Source organism: Vigna umbellata, chromosome 2, assembly GCF_029865625.1.
Source record: "Vigna umbellata cultivar VRB3 chromosome 2, Vumbellata_1.0, whole genome shotgun sequence".
Classification (NCBI taxonomy): Eukaryota; Viridiplantae; Streptophyta; class Magnoliopsida; order Fabales; family Fabaceae; genus Vigna; species Vigna umbellata.
Window position 1 is genome coordinate 47,213,203 of NC_142166.1, and position 26,936 is coordinate 47,240,138.

The following is a 26,936-nucleotide window of genomic DNA, read 5'->3' on the forward strand; positions in this document are numbered from 1 at the left end:
AACCAATATTCTAAGCAAGGTACACACAATCAGCATTACATTGATGAAGATGTTCGACTAAATGATGCAGTGGAATAAAGTTTAGCATTAAGGTTTCAGAATAGCCTATGATATGTATGAATGGAAATTAAATTTAAGTTTAAACTAAAAAAATTCATAAATAGAACAAGCACTATTAGTAACTAAAAAGGATTTGCAGCCAGTAATAGCAATCACCCTTTCGAATCTGCTAGTTTTGCATCCAAATCCATGGACTCAAAAATTGAAGCCACAAAGCTCTGGCTTCTTTGAGAAGTGACATGCCGAAGCTTTTAGCAGAGAATGGCATCAACATCAACCACACCGACGGAGCCGTAGTTGAGCTCTCTATCTCTTTCCTTTTGGTTTAGCACCCATACAACAGAACACCCTCTTCATTGCATGATATCTTCTACAGCTAGAGACCATCACTCTGGGACCTACTTTTTCTTTACTTGTGTATGCTCAGCAGTCACAAGTCGTTTATCAACTGCTCCACTTCTTTTCACTCAAGAAGGAAGAGTTGTGGTGAAATCGGGGAAGTAAAAGAATATTCTTTATTTAATATTTAGTTTGATGAAGACTGCGATGGAAAAATTTAAAATTTGTCAATTTTATTTTCGACTCACCGTTATAAAATCTCCAAAATGCGCCGTCCTCTTAGCCGGTCTCAATTCAATTAATCCTGTTACATACTGAAATAGGTGTTCAGAGAAAAATGCCAACTTATAAATATAAGAACTAAACAAGGTTCAGGGAAACTTCCTCAGTTCTTTGCTCACTTTCAAATAGAATGAAGGGTAACGTGCCGTGTAGTATACAATTAATCATACTCTTCAACTCCTTTAAAAGTAAATTCGTCTAACAGCAATACGTAGAAAAAGAACAATTTCTAACCGAGTTAGTAGCAAGGATTTTAACCACTACCGCTATATGCTATAGTGCCCTTTTGCTTATAATTAATTCACTTCATTTCTAATGTGCTAAAACAACGTTGACTAGATTACACGGTACAATACATATCTTTCTACTTTTGCATTTAATCATATCCATTACAATGCCCCGGCATCATATTTCTCTGGGTTATCATTCTACTGAGCATCAGTCATGGTTTCATCCATTACTGTATTACTTTTCTCTTTGTCTGGAAGAGTCTGAATTTCATTCGTATCTTTTACCAGGCTTGAACAGCTTTCTTTTATAGTTTCAGATTCTATTAGCATGTCTTTACTCTCATTGTTTGCGGAGTCATGAGGGGTAGGGGTTGGCAATGATTTGGCCAAAATCTCGCTCTTGGACATAACCTCTGATTTGTTCTCTGAATTTGACATTGGAATATCTGCAGCAGATTGTTCTTCTGTGGGTGTTAGAATCCTGTCGATGTCTTTGCAGATGGTTTCTACGGGTAAGAAATTCTTCCCTACATGAAGCTCTGCTGGTTCTCTTGCCAAAGAAGTTTGAACTAAATCCATGGGGTTTTCCTCCATTATCTTGCACATCTGCCAACACAGGAAATATTACTGATACAATATAGACTACCACTTCTTTAATTGAATGAAAGCGATCCTTCGTAAAGCGCAGGTCACGGAACTTTTACCTCATTGTAAAGACGAACTAACTCCAATCGATTAGGATCACTATCACAAGCGGACGAAATTTCTTCTGTAGCTGCAGAAAATGGCAGCACTACAAGTAAGTCTTCTGGTCTTTCTTTCCCCCTTCTCAGTTGGGTATGCAGAGAGCTTTCGTAGATGGTAGGAAAACATCAAAGGGGAAAGACAGGAAAGGGAAAAACCGAAATAAAAAAATAACAGCAATACTGACCACATCCATAAAATATCTGGAGATATTATTTCATATTCTGAGGGCATTATTCACATTTGCTTAATGTTTAATCTGAGAACACATTAAATTGTCTCGTGCCATATTTTAATTTTCTAGAACTACTCGAGTAATCGGTATTTTCTCTCTCCATTATCAGATGCAAACTAGGTTAATGTATCCAATGAAAAAACATAGAATCATACCTATTGTTTCTACTTGCGGTAGTTGATCAATCATTTGGGTGTCAGTTTCCCCTAATTTAGGAGCCTTGGATTCACTTTTAAGTTCGTCATTTGATTTTGGATCGCCCTGCAAATAAAAATCATTACGAAGAACGTAAGCCCACAAGCAAGTCAAGAAAACATTTTCAGATACAATCATGCATTCTGTATTGATTTGTAATGCTGTAAGATGTACCATTGGAAAATATTTAACAAAATGTTCCAACAAGTATGAAAATGAAAATGATTTAACAGGAATGGGAAAATGAGGAGATACTTCAGCATTAAATATTAACATCTAAAATGTTTTAAAAAGTATCAGTAACCTTTTGGCCTTGGAGCTAATCACAGAGACAGCTACCCTTATTACGGTCTTACATTATATGTTACTAACAATTTAAAAAATTCAAAAAGGAGAGTATATAGACAAGGATCACTAACAGTCATCATTAATAAAGAATGTAATGTATGCCCAACTTTTTCGGCCATAACAACGATCAGTAATGCCAAGAAAATAAGTTCCCAGGTATCCAAAGTTGGGTACGTATAGAAATGGAATTCCTCCCTTCGTGCATTTTCTAATAAGTTCTTTCTTTCATTATATTCCATAGTCCATTAAAAAAATACTGCCATGTTTGTTTTGCTTCATCTCTTATCATAGGTATATAGCTAATTTCTAGCACTCACAAATAACTAGTTCTTTCGATTGGAAGAACCTAAGGAAACTTTTAATTTTAAAAAAAATGCATATATGATCAATTTATGATCATTATTCATGTAATTCCACATGGAAGAATATTATTTAGGAGAATTTAGCACCAAGACACTTACAAAGTATTCTTTCTGGTACTCAGCATTAAGCCCTTTTTCCAAAAGAAGAACCCTCTTTTTTATAAACTCAACTTGTCTTCTTTGCATGTCTCTAAAATGATATAATATGGAGGAGTCTTGATATAATTGTGCTTGATTCCTGGCATCACCAGAACCTTGCGCACCATCGGCTGGTATATCACTTCCACCATTTTCCCTGGATTGACTGTTGGGTACTTCGGCATTTGTCAAATTTGCACCATTTTGTGGCTGAGAGCCAACTTGTCCTGGAACTGGTAAGTTTATAAAGGGAAGATTCAACTCCTGACAGATGACCTCCTGAATTTTCAGATCCTTGTCATCAACAATAGCTTGCCACCTTCCATAACCATGCCTTAGGTAGAAAGAATTGTTTAAGGAATACATCATAAAAAAATAACCCATGCAAATTATAACTAGAAAACTTCGAAATACCAAAACCTATAACCACAAATCAAGTCAAACATAAGCAGATAGAAAAATGAACATGACTTTTTTTTTTCTTTCATAATTAAACCCACAAATATTTAATGGCTAATATCATACGTTAGAAGATAGCAGTATTAAAATACATACTTTAAAACGGAACGCAACAAAACCAAATCATGCTCCTCCTTCCATATTTTCGCACCCTTCAAACCTGGATAGCGTAATAAGATGTCATCTGAAAACAATGGAGTTTGAGGATGTTGTGACGCAAACTTCACCTGTCATCCGTATCCCCAGAGTAAAAGGACACATCAGCTAGAGGGCATTTAAGTTCAAAAACACATTCAACCTCACCACAGTCAAAAATAAAATAAAATAAAATGAATGAACCCTGAAAGAGAGAGATGAGTTTAGTGATCCAATGTCTTGAGGTTGTCATGCTATCAGAATCAACAAAAAACAAAGTGCCACATTATTATAAAAGAAACTAAGATTTTCCCTAAATGAAAGTCGCTAAGCATTTTAAAATAGGTGAGCCACATGGTTCAATCATAAAGTATACTAAACTTTGTATTGATTCAAAATTTATTTTTGTATAAAAAAACCATATATAGACTACTCACTCATAGTAATCCTTTTTATAAGTCACTTGATTAAAATCATAAATATTGAAGCATAAAGTTTCATGCTCTATATATTTCCAAAAACACTGTACACAATGGTGTCGGAGAAAATAGATAAGTATTTAATAGTTGGGCCTGCATCCAGATGCTATCCCAAAATTTTAGACCCACAGTTGAACTCATGAACAGTTCACATGAGATGACACCAAAAGCATATTTAAAAACAAAAACACCAAAAAGATCTTGGTAAAAATATATTTAGTATGAAACAACTACCCTCTCATACTGCTAATTATGGATTACCCACTAATCATCCTTTGCTCCTTGCAATCCAATTCAGTGGTTAATTGTCCCTAAACTGAATATATTTCTTTTACCAAGAAAGCCTTTCTAAAAACTCTTACCGACCTACATATTGCAGAAAAACTGGGGGAGTGGGATAACACTAATAATAATGGAAGTTCAAATACAGAAAGTTCAGTCAAAACATACCTTGTCCCTTATCAAGAGCAGGACTGCAATCCTTACAAGTACATCTTGGATTCGTAGTCCATCTTTTGGTACACCATCTGCCGGAAAATTATAAGTAAAAAGGAAAAAATATTGGAAAATGCTAAGATAATAAACAAAGAAAAAGGGGATGGGGTTCATGCAAATGAAGGAAATATAATGATAGCAATTAAGATCTATCACCTGTGAATGTAGAGGACTCGGTTATATCTTCAGAGATATGAGACAAGAAAAGGGTTCCATAACTGAAAAAAAAAAAATAATATATATATATAATATATATATATATATATATATATATATATATATTTATATCAATTCATTCACAAAGACAGACTTTAGGTTATTAATAATTTGTTAAAAGTCCATATCATATCCATACCATATATAGATAATTACCACATCAAAAATGGAAGGGTACAGAGAAAAGGAAAAAAAAGAGAAAAATTTAACATTGACCAGTACAAGGCAACGAACATAATGCTTTTCTGCAAAGGTTGTTCATGCTCCCATTAAACTTGAAGGGTATATTATCATGCACGGCTTCGCAAAGGGATAATACCATTCTTTCACAACTTTTTACAATCATTATATTCTTTTTCATAGGCCAAAAGTTTTTGAAGTAGCAAAATGCAACCAAAATAAAAAAGATAGAAAAAGGGAAGACAAGCAACGTCTTCACACACACTTACCCAAATGAAGAGACAAGCAATCAATAAAATATAGGTGTGTCAGAAGATTAAACTTAGTAAGTACTAAACACATTCCCATTCTCAACCTAATTTTGTGTCTAAATGGTTAAGAATGCATTGGCACTGCTGCAGAGCTGTGACATCAAATCCACCCCCCTGATTGTCTAAAACGTCCCAAATATGGCATTAGTTCAAAGAAAATTGATGTTATTACTCTTTAATTTCTTCGTAAGTCTTCTGTTTCATGCGGGAAGTAAACTCCTTCCAATCAAAATCACCAACCCCAAACCTGCAATACACAGAGAGGGTGAGAAAAACTATAGATATGTTTGTCATGTGAAACCCTTCTTCAACTCAACATAAAAAGACTACATATAGAGAAAGTAACCTCATCAAAATTTGAACAAATGCAGCCCTCTGATTTTGATTAAAACCAAGGACTCTGAATGCTTTTCCTTCACCTTCCATCAGAGGAAGTGGCTCTGAGCTATCTGCTGTTAATAAATTAAATATTAACATCACAAACAGATAACCTAGGCCCATCATATCAATACAAAAACCTAAAATTAATTAAAAAATGACACATACTACGAGCTTTTTTCTTATAGGGCCTTTTAGCAGTAGCAGTTCCAGTTCCAGTGGAATTTGAATCACCATCAGTAAGCTCTGCTTCATAATTATCATCTTCACCATCAGAGCTAACATCTTCCAGACCAGCAAGGTCATCCTCCTCCACAGAAACCATCTGGAAAATCAGGGAATAATAGATACTACATTAAAGCAAGCTTAAAAAAATATAAACAAAGGAAAACTTAAAGACAGTTAACCAACCAGTAAGAACATTTTCCCCTCCAGAAATACAAAAACAAATTGCTAAGTGTCAAGAACCTAAACAGTTTATTCCACTATAAGTTAGCTACATAAATCACAAGAAATTAATAGTAAATATTAATGCTTAGTTATAGAAATCATTAGCATGTCATATATTGAGCAGAAAACAAAATTGAACCAAGGTTATCAATAGTGGCTGATGGCCTACGGTGGTGAGCCAAAAAACTACAATACAAGATATGCATGATAGCCAACAGCAGACAAAAAGAATAATAAATATATGTATAAAAGCTAAATACAGAAAATAGAATAAAAGCAACATAAATAAATTAAAGAAAACAAAATCATAGACTAAAATCCAAGAAGAAATCACAAGTCCAACATTATTTTGGGCACTTGACATTGTAGCTTTGATACAAAAAAGAAGAAACACAGAACATGATTCTGAAATTCTAAAAACAGAAATAATTTATGAAAGAAAAACAAGAGCACAAAAGCATGAAACAGATCAAGAATCAGAATAGCCACCATGGGAATGAGAGAAAACGGAATGAGGAGCATCTGAAGAAATGAAGTACAGAAGAAGAATAGACAAAGAATAATGGAAGAAAGAAAAGAAAAATCTGGTATGAGTGGATATATTTTAAGTATGAAGTAACAATTAAAAGGGTTTTCTAAAATGAAAAACGAAAGGGAGAGAGACTTGTTTAACAACATTGAAAGGAACATTTAAAGCTACATTAGAGAGAAAACAGAACATCATTTGACACAATTAAATAGAATCTCACAATAACTCAATAAATGCCAACAAAAAAGAAACAGTATATAGCACTCTATCTCCTGTTATATCAGTATTACATTATCCTCTCCTCATCTTAAGGTCATCGTATTTTTATATAGAAATAAATGCAGAAGATTGGGGCATATTAATATTTATTAAAGAATAAAATTGTATATTTTTATTAATTGAACCTCACAATATCGATTTGTAAGGTGAGAATTGCATCCCACTGGTATATTACAATTTGGACCTTTTCTAAGTCAATGAGATTTTAAACATACCCCTCATGCCAATTAATGAACATCTTGTGTGTGAGGTGGGATTAAATATTTGTAGTTGGTTTAACATATGCCAAATAATTGTAGCACAAAAAACCCAATGAACTAGACAAGGATAGGCTGTAAATAACTCTGGTATCATCTTAGTAAGTGGATTTATGCCTAATTCAACCTCATAAAACCAGCTTATAAGGTTAGGACTGCGCCAACTTACATATTATAATATGACCTTTTTCCTAGTGAATATGAGATCTCTAACACACATTCATGCCAAGGAATGAACATCTTCGGCATGGGGTGGGATTAGATGTTTGTCAATGGTCTTACATGAGTCCAATAACAGTGGCACAACAAACCTCATGGACTTTACAAGGATAGATTCTAAATAACTCTAATACCATCTTAGTAAGTGGGGTTGTGTCTAACCCAACCTCACCACAAAACCAGATGGTGAGGATTGCACCCCACTCATATATTATACCTAACATTTTTCACAATTGATATGAGATTCCCAACTCACCCTCTTATGCTAAGGAATGAACATCTTGAGCATGGGGTGTGATTAGATATTTGTAACTGGTCTACAAGGAGCCCAATAACAGTGGCACGACAACCCCCAGTGAACTTGAAAAGGATAGGTTCTAAATAACACTAATATCATCTTATTAAGTGGGTTTATGCCTAATTTATCCAACTTGTAAAATGAGGATTGTCCCCCACTTATATATTATTACAATTTGGCCTTTCTCCTAATCGATGTAAAATTTCCAACTATCTTAAAATAAGAAAAGAGAAAAAAATGCAATATTTATGCTTCTAAAGCTAGGAAAGTGTAAAAGATACTTCAGCTATAAAATTAAAATAAATAAATAAATAAAAGTGCAGAGAATTTACATTTGTCAAGGAAATGGAATAATACAAGAGAAGGTAGCATAGTATTTGAATTCCTTACAAGATGCTAATGTAAATAGTATATTGGTAATAACTTTTCTTTTAACGGAATCTAATGGAAATTTTAACAGAAATAAAAATTAAGTGTTGTGTATGCTTGAATCTGTCTAAAAGAGGTAGTGTATGTTTAAAACAAAATATAAGGACATTGTAATACTTGAATCTCATAAGGAGTGTACTTTACTCTAAAACAATGGCATAAATAGTAGGATTAGATACCAGCTTCCGGTTACGCTTTCCTTTTCCCAAGGCATTAAACTCCTCAACTTTATGCTCTTGATACTTGTCTCTTAACAACTCCTCCCAGTAATGTGTTCTCTCCGAACTGTTCACATTCTCTAATGCTCTTTTTTGGGCGGCAGCCTCCTCTGCCGCAGCTTCAGCCTCATCAACATACTCAAAATTTGCAACCTAAATTATGGAATCCACTCAGTCAATCAAAAGCACAGAACCCAAACGAAAAATCTGAATGAAAAGAAAAACAGTAAATAAATTTCATGTAGCATTTCTTGTAATAAAGGCAAGATTGATGTTGACATTGCAGGAAAATGTAACAAAGGCAGAGTGCTCCATCATCTATCAAGAACTGCAAGCACATCTGTCAAAAAATTTCCTAAGTATCAAAGAACCCATACTTTAAGAAACCATTAGAATAGCATTCCATCTGTTAGGCTTAAAGTCCACTTCTAAGATGGTATCAGAGTCATGGTTAGAGCCTATCCTAGCGATATTTGTTGTTTGCTGGGCATATTGTTCCACCTGCTATCGGACCACCCATTAAAAATGTCTAATCCCGCTCTCAAGATATATATACCTCGGCGTGAGGAGGTGTGTTGGAAGTCCCAAATCGACTAGAGATAAGACCAATTCATAGTTTATAAGTAGGTGCAAACCTCACCCTACAAGCCGGTTTTGTGGGGTTGAGTTAGGTTTAAAGTCCACTTTTAACAACATTAATGACCGCAAATTCTGAATCAGACCATAAAATCCTTTCAAAACAAAAAAATAATAATGAAAAAAGTTCGGAGGCAGCAGTCTACTTGCTAAATTAAATATTCTTTTGATTGCTTTATAAGAGTCTCTAATTTCATACACTTTTGTTACTATCAAATGATAAATAACAGTAGAAACCAAGGGCATCTCTCAATTCACTATAAAACAAAGTTAAAAAAACAAAATTGAATAAACATTTAAGAACAAAAATGTATGTGAAAGATAATGACACAGTCAACCTTAAAAGCTTTCAGAAATCCATCTTCTTCCTCGTCATCCAAAGTGGCCTCTTCATCTCCAACTTGATCACGATCCAGCAATCTGTTGTTAAGAAAATATACAAGAAATAAATTTCTCAAGCATATACCTATTTTCACGTTTGAGGAAAGAAATGCCAGTTTACCTATCAATAGCAGCAGCATCATAATGGATTTGGCGGGATTTGCCAGCTTCATCATTCTCATCTGCAAATAACTCCTTTGATCCATACCTTATGATGTCATCCAACTCTTCCTACGCACAATGGATAGTCAAAAGCTACCATTAAATCCTTTAACATGTTTAACTTGATATGGATCAAATATTTGATTTGTTGTTTCATTCGATGCTTAAACTCCTAATGCACGAGACCTTAATTTTAGAAAATTTCAATCCCTTGAACAAAATGTCATGTACCATGAACTCAATAAATATTGACAAGCAAATAAATATTTGAGAGTTGTAATCAGTAATTTTTCAAATGAAAATGAGGGTAGAAACAGAGATTAACGTTGGACCATGTACAAAGTTTATGAATTTATTATTATATACAGTGTTCTCATTTTTAAATGTATTCTAAAATAAGCTTTTTTATTGAGGATTTTAGTGCATTCAAACATGTATAATTCCTGATATCCACAAGAATTAACTACGGGTATGCACAGAGAAATTAGTTATTTATTAATGTTCCTTTATCACTTCATTTACCATCCTTTTCAGGAATATATGCCTTATCCAGTTCTAGTAAGTTTCCTTTCCAACATGAATACTTATCTAGGTCCTAAATCAACAACCACACTGCATATTACAGGTTTTTTCCTCCATAGGAACCTCGATCAATAAAAAATGTAACCAACAATCCTAAAGAAATCTTTGTAAGCTATTTGACACAACCACTTGCATAATAGCTTTTAGAGCTTGAAGCGTGGATGATTCACAAATTCACCTACCTTGAGCTAAAATTCAATTTAATCAAAAGTAGGGTGTCAAGAACCTAATTCATCTTTAGCACAATGTCAGGTAAGGAGCAGAAGGTGATTTGGATAGTAAAGTGCTGTAAAAATCTTACAAGTGCGGCAAGGAATGTGGGAAAAGCAGGTAATCGATTATGAGGGGAGGTACAGTAGGTTGGTAAACTATTCTGTGTTTATGTGGAATTCTCGCCTTTTTTCCTTTTCTTTCTGCATGTTCAGTCTTTAACTATGCTTAGAACCCCCCCCCCCCCCCCCCCCAACCCCTCCCCTGTTTTCTACAATTTCAGAGTTCCTACCTCCTATCTAACTTGATTCAGTTAGAATAAATTATTTTATGTGCATATATTCCAGTTCAACTGCATACAACGATACAAACAAATTAGCCCCATTGTGACCAAAAGGTAAAATAAACAAGTGACAGTGGCTACGAATAATGACAACAAATTAGCATGCATGAATAGGAAAAAATTGATATTTCGGTCTTCAATGCTCAACTATTTGTCAATATCAATTTTCCACCTGTTGCCTACAATTCATAGCAATACTAAAAACAGCAAAAACAAGCAAGAAGCAACAAACCTAACATAAGCCATGCTGCCTTAATAACGAGACTGCTAACTGTTATCAGCTTTTACAACACAAGTCTTGACAAGTAAAAAAGGTAATTAGTTACCTGGTTGATATTTTGAGCCTTTAGCCTCCCCACAACTAGGTGTTCTAACACCATTTTCTTCTTAGTCATCTGCATCATCCTCTCTTCAATAGTTCCTCGTGTTATAAGCCTATAAATTAACACCTACAAAGCCAAAACCATTTTTAACATCTAAAAGCAACAAAAATAATCAACACCATACACCAATGGAAAAACCTCAAACCTTGTTAGTTTGTCCGAGTCTGTGAGCTCTAGCCATAGCTTGTAAATCAGCATGAGGATTCCAATCACTACACAATGTTTCCATCAATGAAATAAATGAAAAATTGGATTAAATTACACAAAAATTGAAGATTAATCTTTCAGCATCATATGGATTGTCCACACACAACAAAAAAATAAAGACTATGATGAGGATCCCCTGTTGTTTAACTTCAACCAAAAGCCCATACTATTGTAAATATCCATTATATGGAAGCAGGCAACTGAGTATACTGATTGTGCAGAATATTTTATCCAAGCATTCTGGAGGTGCCCATGAATTGATCTAAAACATGCCAATTTATGTGCTAGAACTAGTGCAAACTTATTTAAATTAGGGGATGTTGTTTAAGAATGAAAAGAAGTGATTGTATATACATGATCCAGTTTTATAAAGCTTGTCTTTAGAAGCTATTGATTTTGGGCTTTTTTGATGGGGTGTTTTATTACTTTATAATCAATGTAAAGTTTTAAACATATCATTTAATTAAAAACGCACATTAAAAAAAATACATAAACACAAATAGGTCTTAAAGTAGCCACCATCTCCATTTAGATCGTTTCTGAAAGAAATACTGGACAAGCAATGCAAGAATTTTGAACTCCCTTTCAGCATAAATCACACATCCTTATCGAATCATAAAACATCAGATTACATCTATCCTCGTATCTTTGAACAGGAGAGGGCAAAACATATACAAAAAAATTTGCTCAGTAGAGCTTAGTGTTCCCTTAAAATTATGCTTCTTCTATTTGGACCTCATTTAGATGTAGTCTCCAGAAACTTGTCTGATGGCATCTTTCCAAAAACACTAAAAAATATTCAATGAGAAATTAAAGGCAGCACAACCAACAGATGTCAAATATAGAAAAGCAAGACAACATGTCAAGAGGTTGTGATCTCATGGCAACTAACTTTCTATAACCATATATGAATTCGCCATGCTTACAAGCTGACAAACCAGAAGGAGTTCAACCTTTTCATACTCAAGTAAGCTATTACCAGTCCAATAGTGTTAAAAAGTAGAGCTTAAGATAACGTCATCACAATGCACATGTATAACCAATACAAATGTCATTCCCAAAACAATTAATGAAGAAAAGCAACACAAAATAGCAAGAAAGTGAAAGAAAATGAGCACATGACACACAATGGACCACGACAATGAATGGCCAGCCATCAAAAAAGATATTTTCATTTATTTTTGTCAGTAGAAAATGTAAATATAATGAAGATAGGAGTAGTGGTTGGGAAAAGTGAAGATGTAGTTTATGTTTTAACCAAAAAATACAAAGACCTGCAGACAATAATTTAAAGAAAAACAAAAAGAATCACAGGAATTTAAAGGTTCACCTATCATATATGATAACCGTGTCAGCAGTTGCAAGGTTTATCCCCAATCCCCCAGCTCTAGTTGAAAGAAGAAAGCAAAATCTTGAAGAATTTTTGGCATTAAATCGATCTATCCGAACTTGTCTTTCAGCTCCCCCAACCTTGCCATCAATCCTCTCATACTGCCAATTCTAGTTTTTTTTTCAAGGAAAAGAAACACAAGCTGAACATTATGCTGAAAGAAATCAACTTCAGAAACAATTATGTTGACAAGACAATAACCTCTTAATACCTTGTAAGTACAGTAATCTTCAAGCAAGTCCAGCATGTGCTGAAATTGGGAATATATAAGGACTCTATGTCCTTGCTCTTTAAGTTTGACCATCATCTTGTCCAGCAATTGCAGCTTCCCTGACGTTTCCAATAGCTGTCTGTCAAACAGAATGAAAAGGAAAATCAATAAGAACATTAATCAAATCTAAGTATAGTACAAACTATACCGAAATAATGCCTTCCAACATGATAACATAATTTCACTTTGGTTACAAATTATAACAGGTAAAAGCTACTAATTTCAATAGTAAAGAAACAAGATTTAGCCCAAGATAAGCAGAGAACCCAGTATTTCTAATCAACAACCACAATAACAGTCTAAAACAATGACATTAGAGCTTACTTGTATGCTTCTTTTGCATCATCAATATCTGGTTCCACTCCTTCTAACATGTAAGGATGACAACAAAGTTTCCGCAATTCCATAACAACATTGATAAGAGAAATCTGATTCAGAAACATATAGACATTAAAAACAAACACCAATACCATTAAGATGTATTGTCCCTTTACTTATGAAGCTAAGATTAGTAATAAACAAAATAGTCAGTTCATCAGAGCATCAATCTTGCCTGAGCACCACCACGACGAGTTAATATCTGATAATTACGGGTCAAAATTGCCTTATAATATTCTTTCTGCTTGCTGCTCAACTCAACACGTAGAATAAGTTCCTTTTTAGGAGGTAATTCCTTCATGACATCTTTCTTCACTCCTGCAGGGACATTAAAAATTTGAATTTAGAACATGGCAATCCACATTTCTATAAACAACTTATCACCAACTTAGTTATTTATATGACAACAACAAGATCTCTGAGAGCTCTCTTGAAATTTCCATTAATGCAAAAATTAAAACTACCACATCAAATTTATCGGATTCTACCGTATCCTCTACACTTCAATTTAGAGGCCTAGCATTAGACCAAACAATATTAATATCCTTCAGCAATCAAACATCAATCTCTGACTACAAGAAAATTCAAGAGATTAATTGATCAATTTCAATATGTATCATTCCAACAACTGCTATTACTGTAACAACAATCAGTTGTTTTTCTTCAGGTTGAGAGTACGCATAAAAAGATCAACAACTTCTACAAGTATCCTACCACTTCACTCCAGAATGATTGCAGAGACCAAAAGTTATACAAGAACAGGATTACTTCAGAGAGCAGATTGAGAAAGGAGGATAAACATCAACTCATTTACTTAATATTGACTGATAAGCTTGATGCAATACATGCTCCTGAATATTAAACAAAATTCTAGGATGTTCTTTACGAGAAAAACTTCTTGACACCAAAGATCTGGTAAATTTGACGTTTTGCAAAGAAGAATCACAAAACTTTACTGTTTATTGTTTTCAAGAAACATGTTAAAACAACATAAAATTAGCACAAGAAATACATACTCCGCAAGAGATGTGGGGCCAGCATTTTATGAAGCCTTGAAATCTGCTCCTCTTGATTGATATCCCTAAACTCTTCCTGGAACTCCTCTAAACTTCCAAACTACCAATATAAAAAAGTAAAGTCTGTAAGATACTAAACTTTCATCAGCCAGTTCAATAACTTATATCACGGTTTATCTTATAGAGCATTCATCATACTAACCTTCCCAGCGTCAAGGAAATGCATAAGCATAAAAAGCTCATCCAAGTTGTTCTGAGAGGCATCGGAAAAGCTGTCATCAGTACATTTAGACTTCCAACAGATATGCGACCACACTTCAAATCTATTGAGTCCATTAAAAGGTAAAAAGTATACCGGACAAGTACAGTTCACAACCCAGAAACTAAACAGAAACTAATATATTAAAAAAGATTGCATGACTGTTGCTGTAAACAAAATACAATATATAAACTTAGTAAAGCCTCACAAAAGGCATAGGCATTATAATCTGACATTAGGTATTCCTTCATAAACTGATTGACTTATTTTACAGAGGTTGAGCTCTTATTTGTGGTAACAAACATACTTTTCGGTTGACTTATTTAACTGTTGACAAATAAACGAAGGTGTGATGCAATGTGCCCCGGAAGGTGAGAAAGCTCAATCTTTTGGCCATTGCACCCAACAAGACATATAACTAAACAAAAAAAAAAGAGAGTAGTGAACATGAGAGGAGACAACGCTATGAGCACAACCTACTAGTAGAATACTTAATAGAGACAAGGGAACCATCTCTAGGCCAAGCTAGCTCTGTAGGAGGAGACACGGCACTGGGTAGAGAAAGATGCTGAAGCAACTCCAAACGTGAAGATTAGGGCCAACTATATGTTGCTATTTTTAAATTCTGACTTGAGGGGATGATGAGACGAATTATTTTCACTTTCGAAACTTGTAAAAAGAAACTGACCCTAAAATTAAGATTTTCAAAAATGGGCAGGTACAACCTGAACCAATCTGGGTGTGAAGCGGACATGTGTAATTGCATCTGTGCAATTGCAACTACAATGATAATAGAACAATATAACAACATTATGTCTTCAAAAGAACGTATCACAACCATTGGCATACAAACACATATATATTGAAGAGATAATTTCCATCTCAAGGAAACAAAAATATTATGCTGTTTGATTCTACAATCAAGCGATCTCAATTTGGATATATTAAAAACATAAATTGTTTTTAAGGGAAATATATGTGTAATTTGAAATTCAACAATTTCAAAACCCAGGTACAGTACAAGAAACTTAGTATTAGTCAAAAACCAAAACACAATTTTCCAAACAAAATCCAGCCAGCAGACACAAAAAAAAATAGAGAGACATGATTCAAATAATCAACAATGGAAAGTTAGGGCATAATCCCACAATAAACCATGATGAAAAATTACAATGAACCTGAAGAGGAGTTCCTGTCAAGAGAACACGATGCCTGCTAGAATATTGCTTGAGTGAGGAAAATAATTTAGAATCCTTATTTTTCAAACGGTGACCTTCATCGACTATCTGCATCGCATATATATGTCAGGTTATCAGTATTACAAAGAAACTAGAAACGATCAAAGTAAAAGGCATGAGTGATATAATGGCAGATAGAATCATACCATGCACTCCCATTTTATAGGTTTTAGTGATGTTGTGTCAAAGTTGATCATCTCATACGATGTCAAAAGAACATCAAATTTAATCCTCTCTTGCTTGTTTTCACTAATTAGCTGACCAGATTTCTTTTTCTTGATCTTCTTTTGTTTCTTTGGAAAGTAAAATTCATACTCTCTTATTACACTACGAGCTTGGGCAGATCCAACATACATTAGCTGCACAAACAAACATAATTAAAAGAGTAACCACCTAAATCACATATTACAGAGAATATACCCGTGTACATACCACATTCATATGAGGTGCCCATGTTGCGAATTCACGTTCCCAATTTCGCAGAGTTGAAAGTGGAGCAACCACCAGATGTGGGGAGACACTCTCTTCAAAAAGAGATGCCAGGAAAGCAATACTTTGTATGGTTTTTCCTGCACGTGAAAAACTCGGTTATCATGGTGAAATCATATACTTCTCCAAAAATTCCAAATCAAGGCCAAAGGGAGTGAGTACAAATAATTAAAGAAGGAAAGGATCCAAAAGGGTCGGTTGATCTATGCACTTTGATTGAAAGGTTCAGCTATTATGTACCACTAAAAGCCCTCATTGTTATGAACCCAAAGCATAGAAAGAAATGAGAAAACACTTTTAACAACAATAACAGGAAAAAATCTATCCTCCAAGGGTTACCCCGGCTACAACCAAACCACTCCTCTATTCTCCAAATTATTTTCATCTCAATGCCCCCTCTAATCTTGAATCACCCTACTCATACAGGATATTTGAAACTTGCTCTCTATCATCCCAGGCATATCTCTTGACTAACTCACTCTATCTTATTCTTTATTCCTTCACGTGTACACCTTCCAAACTTGATTTTGCGCTGAGGCATGTGCCTAAACTCATTGAGGCTTGTAGCATGCTATTGCTTCTAGAATGGTGTAAGATCCCCTCCCCCGGACATTTTAACCAAAACTAAAGAATGGGAAGAATAGACCGGGAAAAAGAAAGAGACTACATACCAAGCCCCATTTCATCAGCAAGTATAACATGAGTCTGCTTGGACCAAGAGAATCGTAAGAAGTTCAAGCCTTCAAGCTGATATGGGTGCAGTGTACCTTCATTAAGGTAAAACAAAAAACAAAAAAAAAACAGGTAATGCAGACAATCGAATTAAGAAAAACATTCCAGAAGAATAAATAAATTAAAATGACATACCACCTGAGAGAAACTCAGGGCTGTGTTCATAATGTTGAAATTCTTTCTGCTGTTTCTTCAATTCAGTATCATCTTTGACACTCTGTTTATGTTTACTAGAAGAAAATTTACTGGATCTAGACCGCAATCTATTGAATCTTTCTATTTCTGGCTGAAATGCAGAAATATCTGATTCAAACTCCCAATAACACTCATCATATGGAAGTTCCTTCCACTTCACAAGGTATTCTCTCTCATCATCATCACCCCTGTACCATTTAAACAATAAGGTCAAGGAAAACATGCAAGTATCAACATTTCTGGAGGCAGAAATACAGTTAAGATTAAGGAAACTACTAAGACACTGGGTTAGCAATGTCATCATTCTCTCATAATCTGTTACAAAAAATGATGATGCCATTTATTTTTTTAAGGGGGTGGGGCAGTAAAAAATAAAGAGAAGTGCAAAAGAAAAGGACGTGGCAAAAAAATACAATTAAACATTGAACATTTCCTCCAAAAAAAATACCAAAAGAAATCACTTTTGGCTAATACTATACTATTTTCCATTGCTTGACTAGGATAGAATCCCGTATGATTCATCACTAATAAAAGAGGGGAAGAATTAAAGAAACACTGAGAGCAAAATGAAGGTTCAAAATTACTGCTAGAAAAATATTAACCTTAAAAACTGTGATACACACACACATGCACATAATACACACAACCAAAGTAAAGAATGATAATTTGTATCTGCCCTCACATAAGTCAGGCAACACATCTACATCATTAGAATTCCTGTTAAACTTCCTAATTGTCACCTAAAATACCTGCAAGAAAGTATCCGGTCAACTGTAGTCCACTCAGGTCGAATGGCAACAAAGTCATCATCAGAGGTATTGATAGACGCCATTTTCTGATGGAAGTTGTTCACTTTTGTCTTTAGACGAGGATGAGTCTTAAATGCCTTCAAAAACTCTTTCTCCGGCACCCTAGAGAAGAAATAAATAAATATATGTATCAGGTAAAGAGATAATACACAAAAATAACAATGTTGAAAGAAAACAAAAGGTTAAAAGGTGGCGTCAAAAGCAAACTAATTTTCACAACAATACTGAAAATAAAAATTTGACGTCAACACATAAATAGATAGAACAAAAATGAGGAATGAAAGTAACACATAATAATAAGCATGCAGAAGGTTTACTGGACATATGAAAAGGTGTAACACAGTGAAGGATGCGTTCCTACAAATTTACCATGTGCAGTGCAGATATGATAGGCCTTTCCACTTAACAAGGTATTGTTTAACAAAAATTTGTTTTGACCCTAATTTTGTGGCATCATTGTCAGCAGCTGTAGTAGGTCGCATCTCACAATCTAATATCTTATCAATATCATTAAGTGGGCTAACCTGCAAAACATGTACACACACATAGATAAGTATTGCTCTATCAGTAAGAAGAAATCTATTACAACTGTCACCAAATATAAACACTCACACATTCAGGGCATCTCCAATTGTCTGGAAGAGGTCCCTTAAGGGGTGGAAGTAAACACCTAGGATGGTAAGCATAAGTGCAAGTTTCACAACTCACAAGATTCTCATTTTCACCGCAGGCTTGACATAAATCCTCTTTCTGTGGAGAAGAAGTGAAAAAAAAAACGGAGGATAATGCATGAAAAACATTTACTAATGTAAAACAATAAATCCAAATTTGCAATGAAGCAAACTAAATTAAAACGCTAAATACAAAACATTTACAGATAGACCTCAACTGGTATTACTAACATGAATAATAACATACATTCTTAATGTATAATAACATAAACCTTTCACTTTTCTATCACTGAATAGCAGAACTTTGTTAGATAATAGAAAAAGAGAACTACAACCGAAGAGACTGGTAAACTTAATAGATAAACCAATTGAATGAAAGAAAACAACAAAAGAAACAACAAAATGTATCAAGTAAGCAATGGTTGCAAATCTCTTTTAATATCCAACAAAGAGAAATAAAAATTCTTAAATAGCCACAATCAATTGTTTACAAAGAAGCTAAGAAGACAACTCCCTCTTATTTGTCAGAATGGGTTAAATCTATGTTGCAAAATAAGCTATATTAGTGTAGTCAGCAGCATCTCTAACATTCTGAGGCAAGAAGCTAAAAGGGACAAACCTTTTGGCCGGTTGTGGAGCTGCCCCTTCAATGAAGCAAATGCCACTAGGACTCATAATAGAGTTCAGTTTGATAGAGAGAAATTGTAACTGAATTATTATTCTAATAAGTCAGCAACAAAAAGAAGGTTGTCTTTATAGACAACAGTACTACAGAAAAGGGAAAGCCTGTACACATATCTCTAATTTTGCACCTCTATTCAAGTGAGTCGTGCCTTTACCACCTTACTAATAACTGGAAAGAAATTTGAAAGCCTACCATCTAGCTTGCTAAATGTGATTTAGCTGGTAAAATGGTCGGAATAATAGAAAAAGTAGTAATAATAACTAATGGTCATTCTTTGGATCTCTTAGTCACACCCCACACGAGCTTAGAAGAACTGTAATTTGAACACTTTTAAATCATCAAGAACTTCTCAAATTAGACTCAATTCTAATACATGGTAACAGCACAGATATGAGTTGCTTTTGTTACAGTTAAATATTGCCTATCAGTCACCACCCAAAGCATTGAGCAGTGCAGTGAACTATATACAAAAACAGCTCAAATGAAATCATTAAAGTAAAAAGTAACGTACCGCATCAGTTCTTACTATTCTCTCCAACTTTTCCTGTGTTGTCCCGGGTTTTCTTGGCAAAAAATCAGCATCATCATCTGACTCATCAAGATTATAAATTGGCCTGCGATCCGATCTTACACGAAGCCTCTCCACCAAACTACTCATGTTCTGGTAAAATGATAGAATTCCTGAAGTAAACAAAAAGAAAGAATCATGGATAGAATCTATCAACAAAACCTTAGGTCAATTTTTCATAATGAACCCAGAATCAGCTAAGAAGGAAAATTCAATTGAGAAATTTCAAACGAAGTTGGCACTATCCAAGACCAATTGGCGATCTGCATTTGAGAATTCTTTTAGATTCCTCATTGACAGAATGGTAAGAATTAGGGAAAGAGGAATTTCTGGACAATGGAAAGGAATGGATAGAACGAAAAGTTGAAAGAAGAAAGAATATTTTGGTTCAACATGTAGAATAGCAAAGCATTTAATCCAGACAATTATAGAACAAAAATCGATGGTTTTATATGTCCTAGCAGTTTTTACTCCTGGATTGAGACTGATTATTCATATAGGTGGGTGAAATTAATGAGCCCGAATATTATAGAACTAAACAAAAACTTTCCGTAATTATTATTCATGTTCAAAACAAAAAAAAAATGAAAGTAGACAAATCAAAAGGGAAAGGAGATGTTTGAATAAAAATAATTCCCTTTTTTCAACTTCTTTTTTTAGAGGACAGGACAATATGAATGTTTTATTATGCTCTATCAACACATTAAAAAGATTATACGATATATCTGTTGTGGAAGTAGGTCAACATTTCTATTGGCAAATAGGGGGTTTCCTAGTACATGCCCAAGTACTTATTACTTCTTGGGTTGTAATTGAAAAATGAGTTTATAATGAGAACCAAAGGGATCAAAATCCCAGATGCCTCAAGTTGAAGGATAAAAGTATTATCCTTTAATATATTTTCTTACCCAAAGAATGAGTTACCCACATAATTCCAACAAAGATATTGCATGAAAATATACATAAGCCAAATAAATGTAAATGTTGGCAAATGCCATAAATGCTGCTTCATGACAGATAAATCTGAGATAAATTTAAAAGCAATTACCTAAAGCTTGCAGATATAAAGATATTTTAGTCCTTAGACATACAATAACTGGGTTGGAATTTATTTAAATTAGTGGAAACCTGGATCATTGTTTTCTGTTTCCAGGAGATGTACAAATTATTTTGCACGAGTAGTACTCCAGAAAGCTCCAAAACCCATCCAAAGGAAAGAGAGAGACTCAGGTTGGTTCACAATACCAACAAATAGATTTCCGTAACTATTTACGTTCCTTACTAACACGATTGCGTTCAATCGCCCTAAAAAATTTGACTGAAATCACTGAAAGAATTTGGAGGAAAACAGTACGAAAAAACCATTTGCGATATCCGTTCGAACTAAGAAAGTAAACATATCATTAATTCATCCCTTCCATATCTAAATTAGCAACTAGTTCAAGCCACTCCACGACGTGGTCAGTCTACATGTGAAGTTTGTTTAAACCAAAAAGAACAAAGAACATTGCAAATACAACTACAAAACTGTACAAATAAGAGAACATCGTACTAAAAAATGTGCACAAAATTCCGCACACAATTGGCCACTGAAACGAACTAAGTAAAGGAGAAGAACGGCACAATACAGTTAATTCGTGGCGAACAAGTAAGGTATCCGCTGCGAACACTTCCAATTTACGAAAGCAAAAACAGAAACCCTAGATTGGTCAAAACCCGTCCACCATTACCGGAAATGGCTACGAGCTGGATTTACAAGATAATCGGTGATTTTCGGAACTTACAGTGACCGAAGTGAAGTGTGAAATGAAAATTGACAGCGAGAAACACCGTAGATTGCCAGATTTTCCGGCGATCTGGAAAAAGGAGTTTCGGAATTTCGCGGGAACCGAAACCTGGGAGCTGAGAAAATAAATGAGGAGAAAAAACAAAAGTGAATAAATGAAAATAAATAAAAATAAAAAAGAGGCGGTGAAGGGAGAAACAGGAATGGTAGACTCACCAGGACAGTGACGAGATTTAACAGCCAGGCGGAACCTGTTTATATCGAAAATTTGGAAAAACAACTAAACAAGCTCTGAAATTTTAAGGGTAATTAATATCATAAGGAATATTAAAAAAAGTTGGTAGACGAAAGCACACTTAAATTATTTTTTGCCCAAATAAAAAAAATACGAAATTAAGCGATAATATTTTAAGAGGGCAAAATTACAATCCAACACCTAAGCTTTTTTTTTTTACATTTCTGACCTTTTAGAATTTGATAATGGGATTCTAATAAAAATATGTAAAATACAATCTAACAAAATTTAAGCAGAATAGAATAAAATACTTTTTACTCTATCATTCAACCACATATTAGTGTGTGCTGTAAATTTGTTTAGTTTACAATAATTAATTTTAAAAAATAAAAAATTACAATATAAATGCCCAAAAATTAAACGCGTTTAAATATATAAAAAAATGAGCTTTTGAACAAAAACAAATCTTCTATCTCTCTGAATTGTTTCTTTAAAGTTATCATATATTAATTAAATTGCTTTTGATTAATTAAGAATACATCAAATATGTGGGTTGACGGTTTTATTTTATATTTTTAATTTATATTTGTAATTTTTTAACTATTTAGTTATAGTAGTCTTTAACATATCTGTATTTTTTATTTTCACAAACTTCATATTTATCTTCTTTTGTTACCGATATATATCAATCAGAAACATATTTCAAATCACTAAAAAAAAGCCTATATATATGAGATGTTTTGCTGATTCATTTGCATGTTTTTTAATACTGTATCAATCTTGTGTCGAGTCTCTCCAATCTAGTATTTCATGTTCGATCTTTTTGATAGCAAAAAAACATGAAAGAAATAAACTAAAAATGGAAATAGTTTAAAAATGAAGAATGAAAAGGAATATATAATGATCAGAGGAAAATAAATTGAGTAAAAAAAAGTAAACGTGAGTCTTATAATTTTAAAATTCTTTCCTTTCTTGTGTTTGTTTGCAATAAAATACATCTACCTTTATATTTTTTTTTTCTATTCCATTTTATTTCTCCCCATAAAATTAGAAGGTTTGAATCCTCTTAACAAAATTTTAACGGACCGAGTTGCTAATTATTGTTAGTAGAGAACCAAGTGGCAATAAATGAAAATAGTAGGGTTAGATTATGTATAATAAATATATAAAAGCGCAATTATAGACATAGCATTTCTTAACGAATAGGTTTTTCTCTCATGTGTGTGTTCTTTTAGTTTAACGAGGGAGTAAAGTGAGGATTGTAAAAATGAACTTTGCATGCGATCTATTATTTCTGCATAGTTTTTTTGTTCTTTTAATTATTCTGTGTGTTTAACCATGGCCCTTCATTTTCTTAAATTAAAAAATCGTTACTTTAACTCTCCATGCTGAAACAACGAAAAACATATCATTGAAATTTTAAATAAAATATTAACTTAAACACTTCTTATTGTTTTAATTCATGCATACATATTTATATTTAGTTTTTGACTGTTTTATAATTTTTTATTTAATACGATAAGGTGATAACATCTTCAAATTTTAGTAATTAAAATGATCTTTTATTTTTTGAAAATGATAGTTAAATCTCAATTTCGCAATAATTAATGTACAATGAATGAAATTAGGATAACGAAACGAGTTGAATTCATTATAGTAATATATTTGAATCTCTTTTTTTCTTAGCCTTTTATTTAGAATTTGATAATCCTGATATATGTACACCATAGTTTTATCTATATTATTACACACTTGATTTTTCTTTCTCTTTCTCTTCTTATTACATCATATAACTTGTAAGTCTATCATTTCTGTTTTTTCTTTAAGTATATATTAAGTGTTAATGCGCCGCAAGTCATTTTTCATCTTCTATAATTTGTTTCATACTTTACATAGCTATATATATATATATATATATATGTAGGTATTTATCTTGTCTAAATCATGTTTTTAGAACATTCCCAACTCACCCTCATTGTTAGACGCTTACTATTAAGTACTGAGTAACATCTTCCATTAGAAGTTAAACACATACACTGCGGTCAACACTCGCTACTTAATGACTGCGGTGCATATGTTTAACTGATGAAACATAAAGATGTGTGATTTTCGTATGAAACCTATTTAAGAAACCAAAGATAGATGTCGGATTGAAGAGATGGATGTTTATGCAAGTGCTTAAATTGAAAAGACTGAAAACGAATCAAGTGTACCATAACAAGAGAATATCATATTAGTTGCTTTACATAGGGTCGCCCAAACATTCTACTACACGTTGAATTAGATAGCATTTTTTTCTATTTCCGAAGACTTTAATTTTAGAACAATCCAAGACTGAAAACTATGGATAGTAAGAAAGAGTGTCACATAACATTTTTATATCAATATTTTTTTCCCACTTCAAATATGACGGGTCCACAGGAATTGCAGGGAAACCTATTCAAATAAAGATGGCATCGGTTGTCAGCAATAAAACGATGGTAATTAAAAAAACACTACATGAAATAATACCACCATTTAAAAGAGTTATTCAATTCGAAAGCTAGGAAGATCGATCAAAATTTGAGGTAGACTGCCCCTGTGCCATCTCTTCGTTTTTGCTGTGAGATTGCTAATTACCAAAGCAAAGCAATCAATACCTCTCATGAGTGAAAAATGTGAAACCATCATATGAACGGTGGCGTCCTCGAAAACCGTGTTCGTGCATCGTAAAGAGTACATCCCCGAGAGAAATAATGAAAAGCACCAAGGCCGTCTCATCTCATCCATCACATCGTGGTACCACTGTCTTCGCAAATTTATGAATCGCATACAATGCTTCCACCCCGTTCCGAATCCGTCGCCGATAAGCCAATCGTATCACGCCATAATTGCAAGACCATATAACACAGTACATAACTCAATTTGCACAACAATGCCAACAAAACCTTGGACCATTCCGAAAGAAGATCCCGCGTGATGCATTGCACCCAGTCAAACAGAACCATTCCAACATGACTTCCACTCGAACAGACAAGATTTGGGTAAGTATTATCAGTTTTTAAAGAGATCAGGGAACTGTATGGGCATTGGTAAGGAGTAGAGAGAGCACAATTAGAAGATACAAATAGCAGCAAACTAAAGGAATCATCATAAATTATTTATTGAAATTTGAAGCACTAAACTGAAGTGATGATTTACAAAGAACTCAGGCTAACAAAACCAGCTACGGTTTGAGTTACAGTTCAAGCAAGGATGAAGAAAATGTTACAAGTAAACAACAACCATTTTTGGCAGAAGTGTACACAAGTAAAAAGACTCACACTTAGACGTACTCTACAACCAATTATATCCATTTCTTCTTTCTTTTTTTCTCTTTCAATTAGTCTGTCCATTCTCAACACCTAAACCATACAAGACACCAGCATATTTCTCCGTTGAGCCACTGAAGAATGTATCCCTCAACTTTCTAAATGTACAAGAAGTGAGTAAACTATCAGACCCAGCTTGATGGCACACACCAACCCTTTCCACCTCCAACAACTCTGCTAGCTTGTTCAACCCACCGTGGAGGCTGTTGCAGAACTTCATCAGATGCTTGATATCATACACCATCGGGAAATACATCTTGATCAAATCGAAGAACCCAGCCTGCGTATCCGGCAAGTTTCGGCATGTCAACAGCTTAAGGAGGTAGCCAAAATCGTAGCCGCTGTGAAAGGTAACCCAATGAACGGCGTCGTTCAACACGATTCCAGAGGACATGAGAAGCTCCCCGAACCGGTTCACGTCGATTCCCTTCTCGCTGTTCTTTTTGAAATCGATCCCGCACTGGCGCAACAACTCGATCGAATCGCTAGCGAAGATGTCTTCGCTGATGTTGAACTCGCGAAAGTTGAATTGCCAGATGCAGGGACTCTCGGAGCCGCAGGTAGGAAGGTTCCCGTTCTCGTCGGAGAAGGTGAGACCTAATTGGATCAGCTTCAACATGTCGACGTTGTCCTTCAACGTTTGGTAGTTGTAGTCGTTGATGTTCTTGAAATTCCCCACCGGACGGAGTACCACGCCGGGGAACTCGGTATCCATCGCCACGTAGTTATACTCGTCCACGATTTCGCGGATCAACGCGAACTCCTCTTCGAGGTTATCGTTCCAAACCTCCCTGATTTGAACCGAATCGCCTTTCGGTATAATCGACATTTTCTATGATCGAATCCGAGGAACAAAATTATAACTGGAATGAAACACCCCAGATCTGGCAAGAAAAAAAGCGGAAACAGTTCAGATCTAAAAACCTAACAAATTCAAGACAAACATCTCTAATATTAAAAAAAAAACGAAGAAGAAATCCACAAATCAAAGGATGGCCATACCTGAAGAGGATTTGAGTGACAATAAAATTTGGAATTGGAGATCCACAAGCGAGATTCAAGTAGATCTGAAAGAAAAAGAACAGTATGAGATCGGTTAGAGAAGGAAGAGTGATTGTTAGTGATGGTAAGATGTTAGGAGTTTACTAGGGTTGAAGTAGGAACCCTAGAAGTTGAAGTAGTTGACAAGTGAGGAATCTAACCTTGTTATGGATGAATCGAAGGTGAAGGCGGCGCGATCTGTGCAAAGAAGTGGGAGATTTGAGCTCGGAGGAAGGGGAGGCTCAGGTCAACGAAGGGGATTGGCTGCGAAGAAAGGAAGAGACAGGAAGTTGGGGGCGAGGGTTGAGACCTGATTTGTACTGGGTAAAGGGCGTGGGGTCGTTTTGATTAGCAACAACAACACGGGAGGTGTCGTTTACAACTTAGCTCTATGCAACGCGACATTATGTTATCACTCGTTAACATCTGTCCACAACCAAATCACCGACCTTCATTCTTTTTTTTCTTATTCGATATTTTTCTATTATTTTTACACATGTATGAAAAATTGTAGAGCAGTTTATTTCAATCATTCCACCAACAGCGTTAAAACTCCTTTATTTATACTTTAAATATTTCATAACAGAATAATAGATTTATGTCCTCTCATGAGTCATGACTGGTAAACTCAATCATTTATTAAGATTGTTACTT

General features: G+C 34.4%; 1 protein-coding gene and 1 pseudogene across 3 annotated transcripts; both read right to left on the reverse strand.

Moving 5' to 3' along the window:
• Positions 1 to 836: 836 nt before the first annotated feature.
• PKL (chromatin remodeling factor CHD3 (PICKLE)) lies at positions 837 to 21,963 on the reverse strand. 2 transcript variants are annotated; one of them, XM_088107155.1, is made up of 32 exons: positions 21,873 to 21,963; positions 21,655 to 21,772; positions 19,814 to 19,983; positions 18,559 to 18,696; positions 18,316 to 18,470; positions 17,887 to 18,048; positions 17,078 to 17,325; positions 16,882 to 16,977; positions 16,154 to 16,290; positions 15,868 to 16,080; positions 15,662 to 15,769; positions 14,427 to 14,477; positions 14,225 to 14,324; positions 13,384 to 13,526; positions 13,155 to 13,258; positions 12,771 to 12,909; positions 12,500 to 12,669; positions 11,108 to 11,174; positions 10,906 to 11,028; positions 9,404 to 9,513; positions 9,240 to 9,321; positions 8,227 to 8,418; positions 5,755 to 5,911; positions 5,555 to 5,660; positions 5,381 to 5,455; positions 4,658 to 4,719; positions 4,457 to 4,533; positions 3,489 to 3,619; positions 2,895 to 3,267; positions 2,046 to 2,151; positions 1,616 to 1,686; positions 837 to 1,517 (listed from the first exon to the last, which is right to left on the reverse strand). In XM_088107155.1, exons 3-32 carry the CDS (start codon positions 19,958 to 19,960, stop codon positions 1,110 to 1,112), a joined length of 4,251 nt encoding a protein of 1,416 aa, XP_087963281.1. In that variant the 5' UTR covers positions 19,961 to 19,983; positions 21,655 to 21,772; positions 21,873 to 21,963; the 3' UTR covers positions 837 to 1,109. The 2 variants fall into 2 exon arrangements, with proteins under 2 accessions (XP_087963281.1, XP_087963282.1); XM_088107156.1 differs by lacking the exon at positions 837 to 1,517 and having other exon boundaries at positions 1,623 to 1,760.
• A 3,046-nt stretch (positions 21,964 to 25,009) lies between these two features.
• On the reverse strand, positions 25,010 to 26,641 carry LOC124828358 (putative CCR4-associated factor 1 homolog 7 pseudogene; annotated as a pseudogene). Its single transcript, XR_015784406.1, has 3 exons — positions 26,444 to 26,641; positions 26,244 to 26,308; positions 25,010 to 26,125 (listed from the first exon to the last, which is right to left on the reverse strand). The product of XR_015784406.1 is annotated as a putative CCR4-associated factor 1 homolog 7 pseudogene (transcript).
• Positions 26,642 to 26,936: the final 295 nt, after the last annotated feature.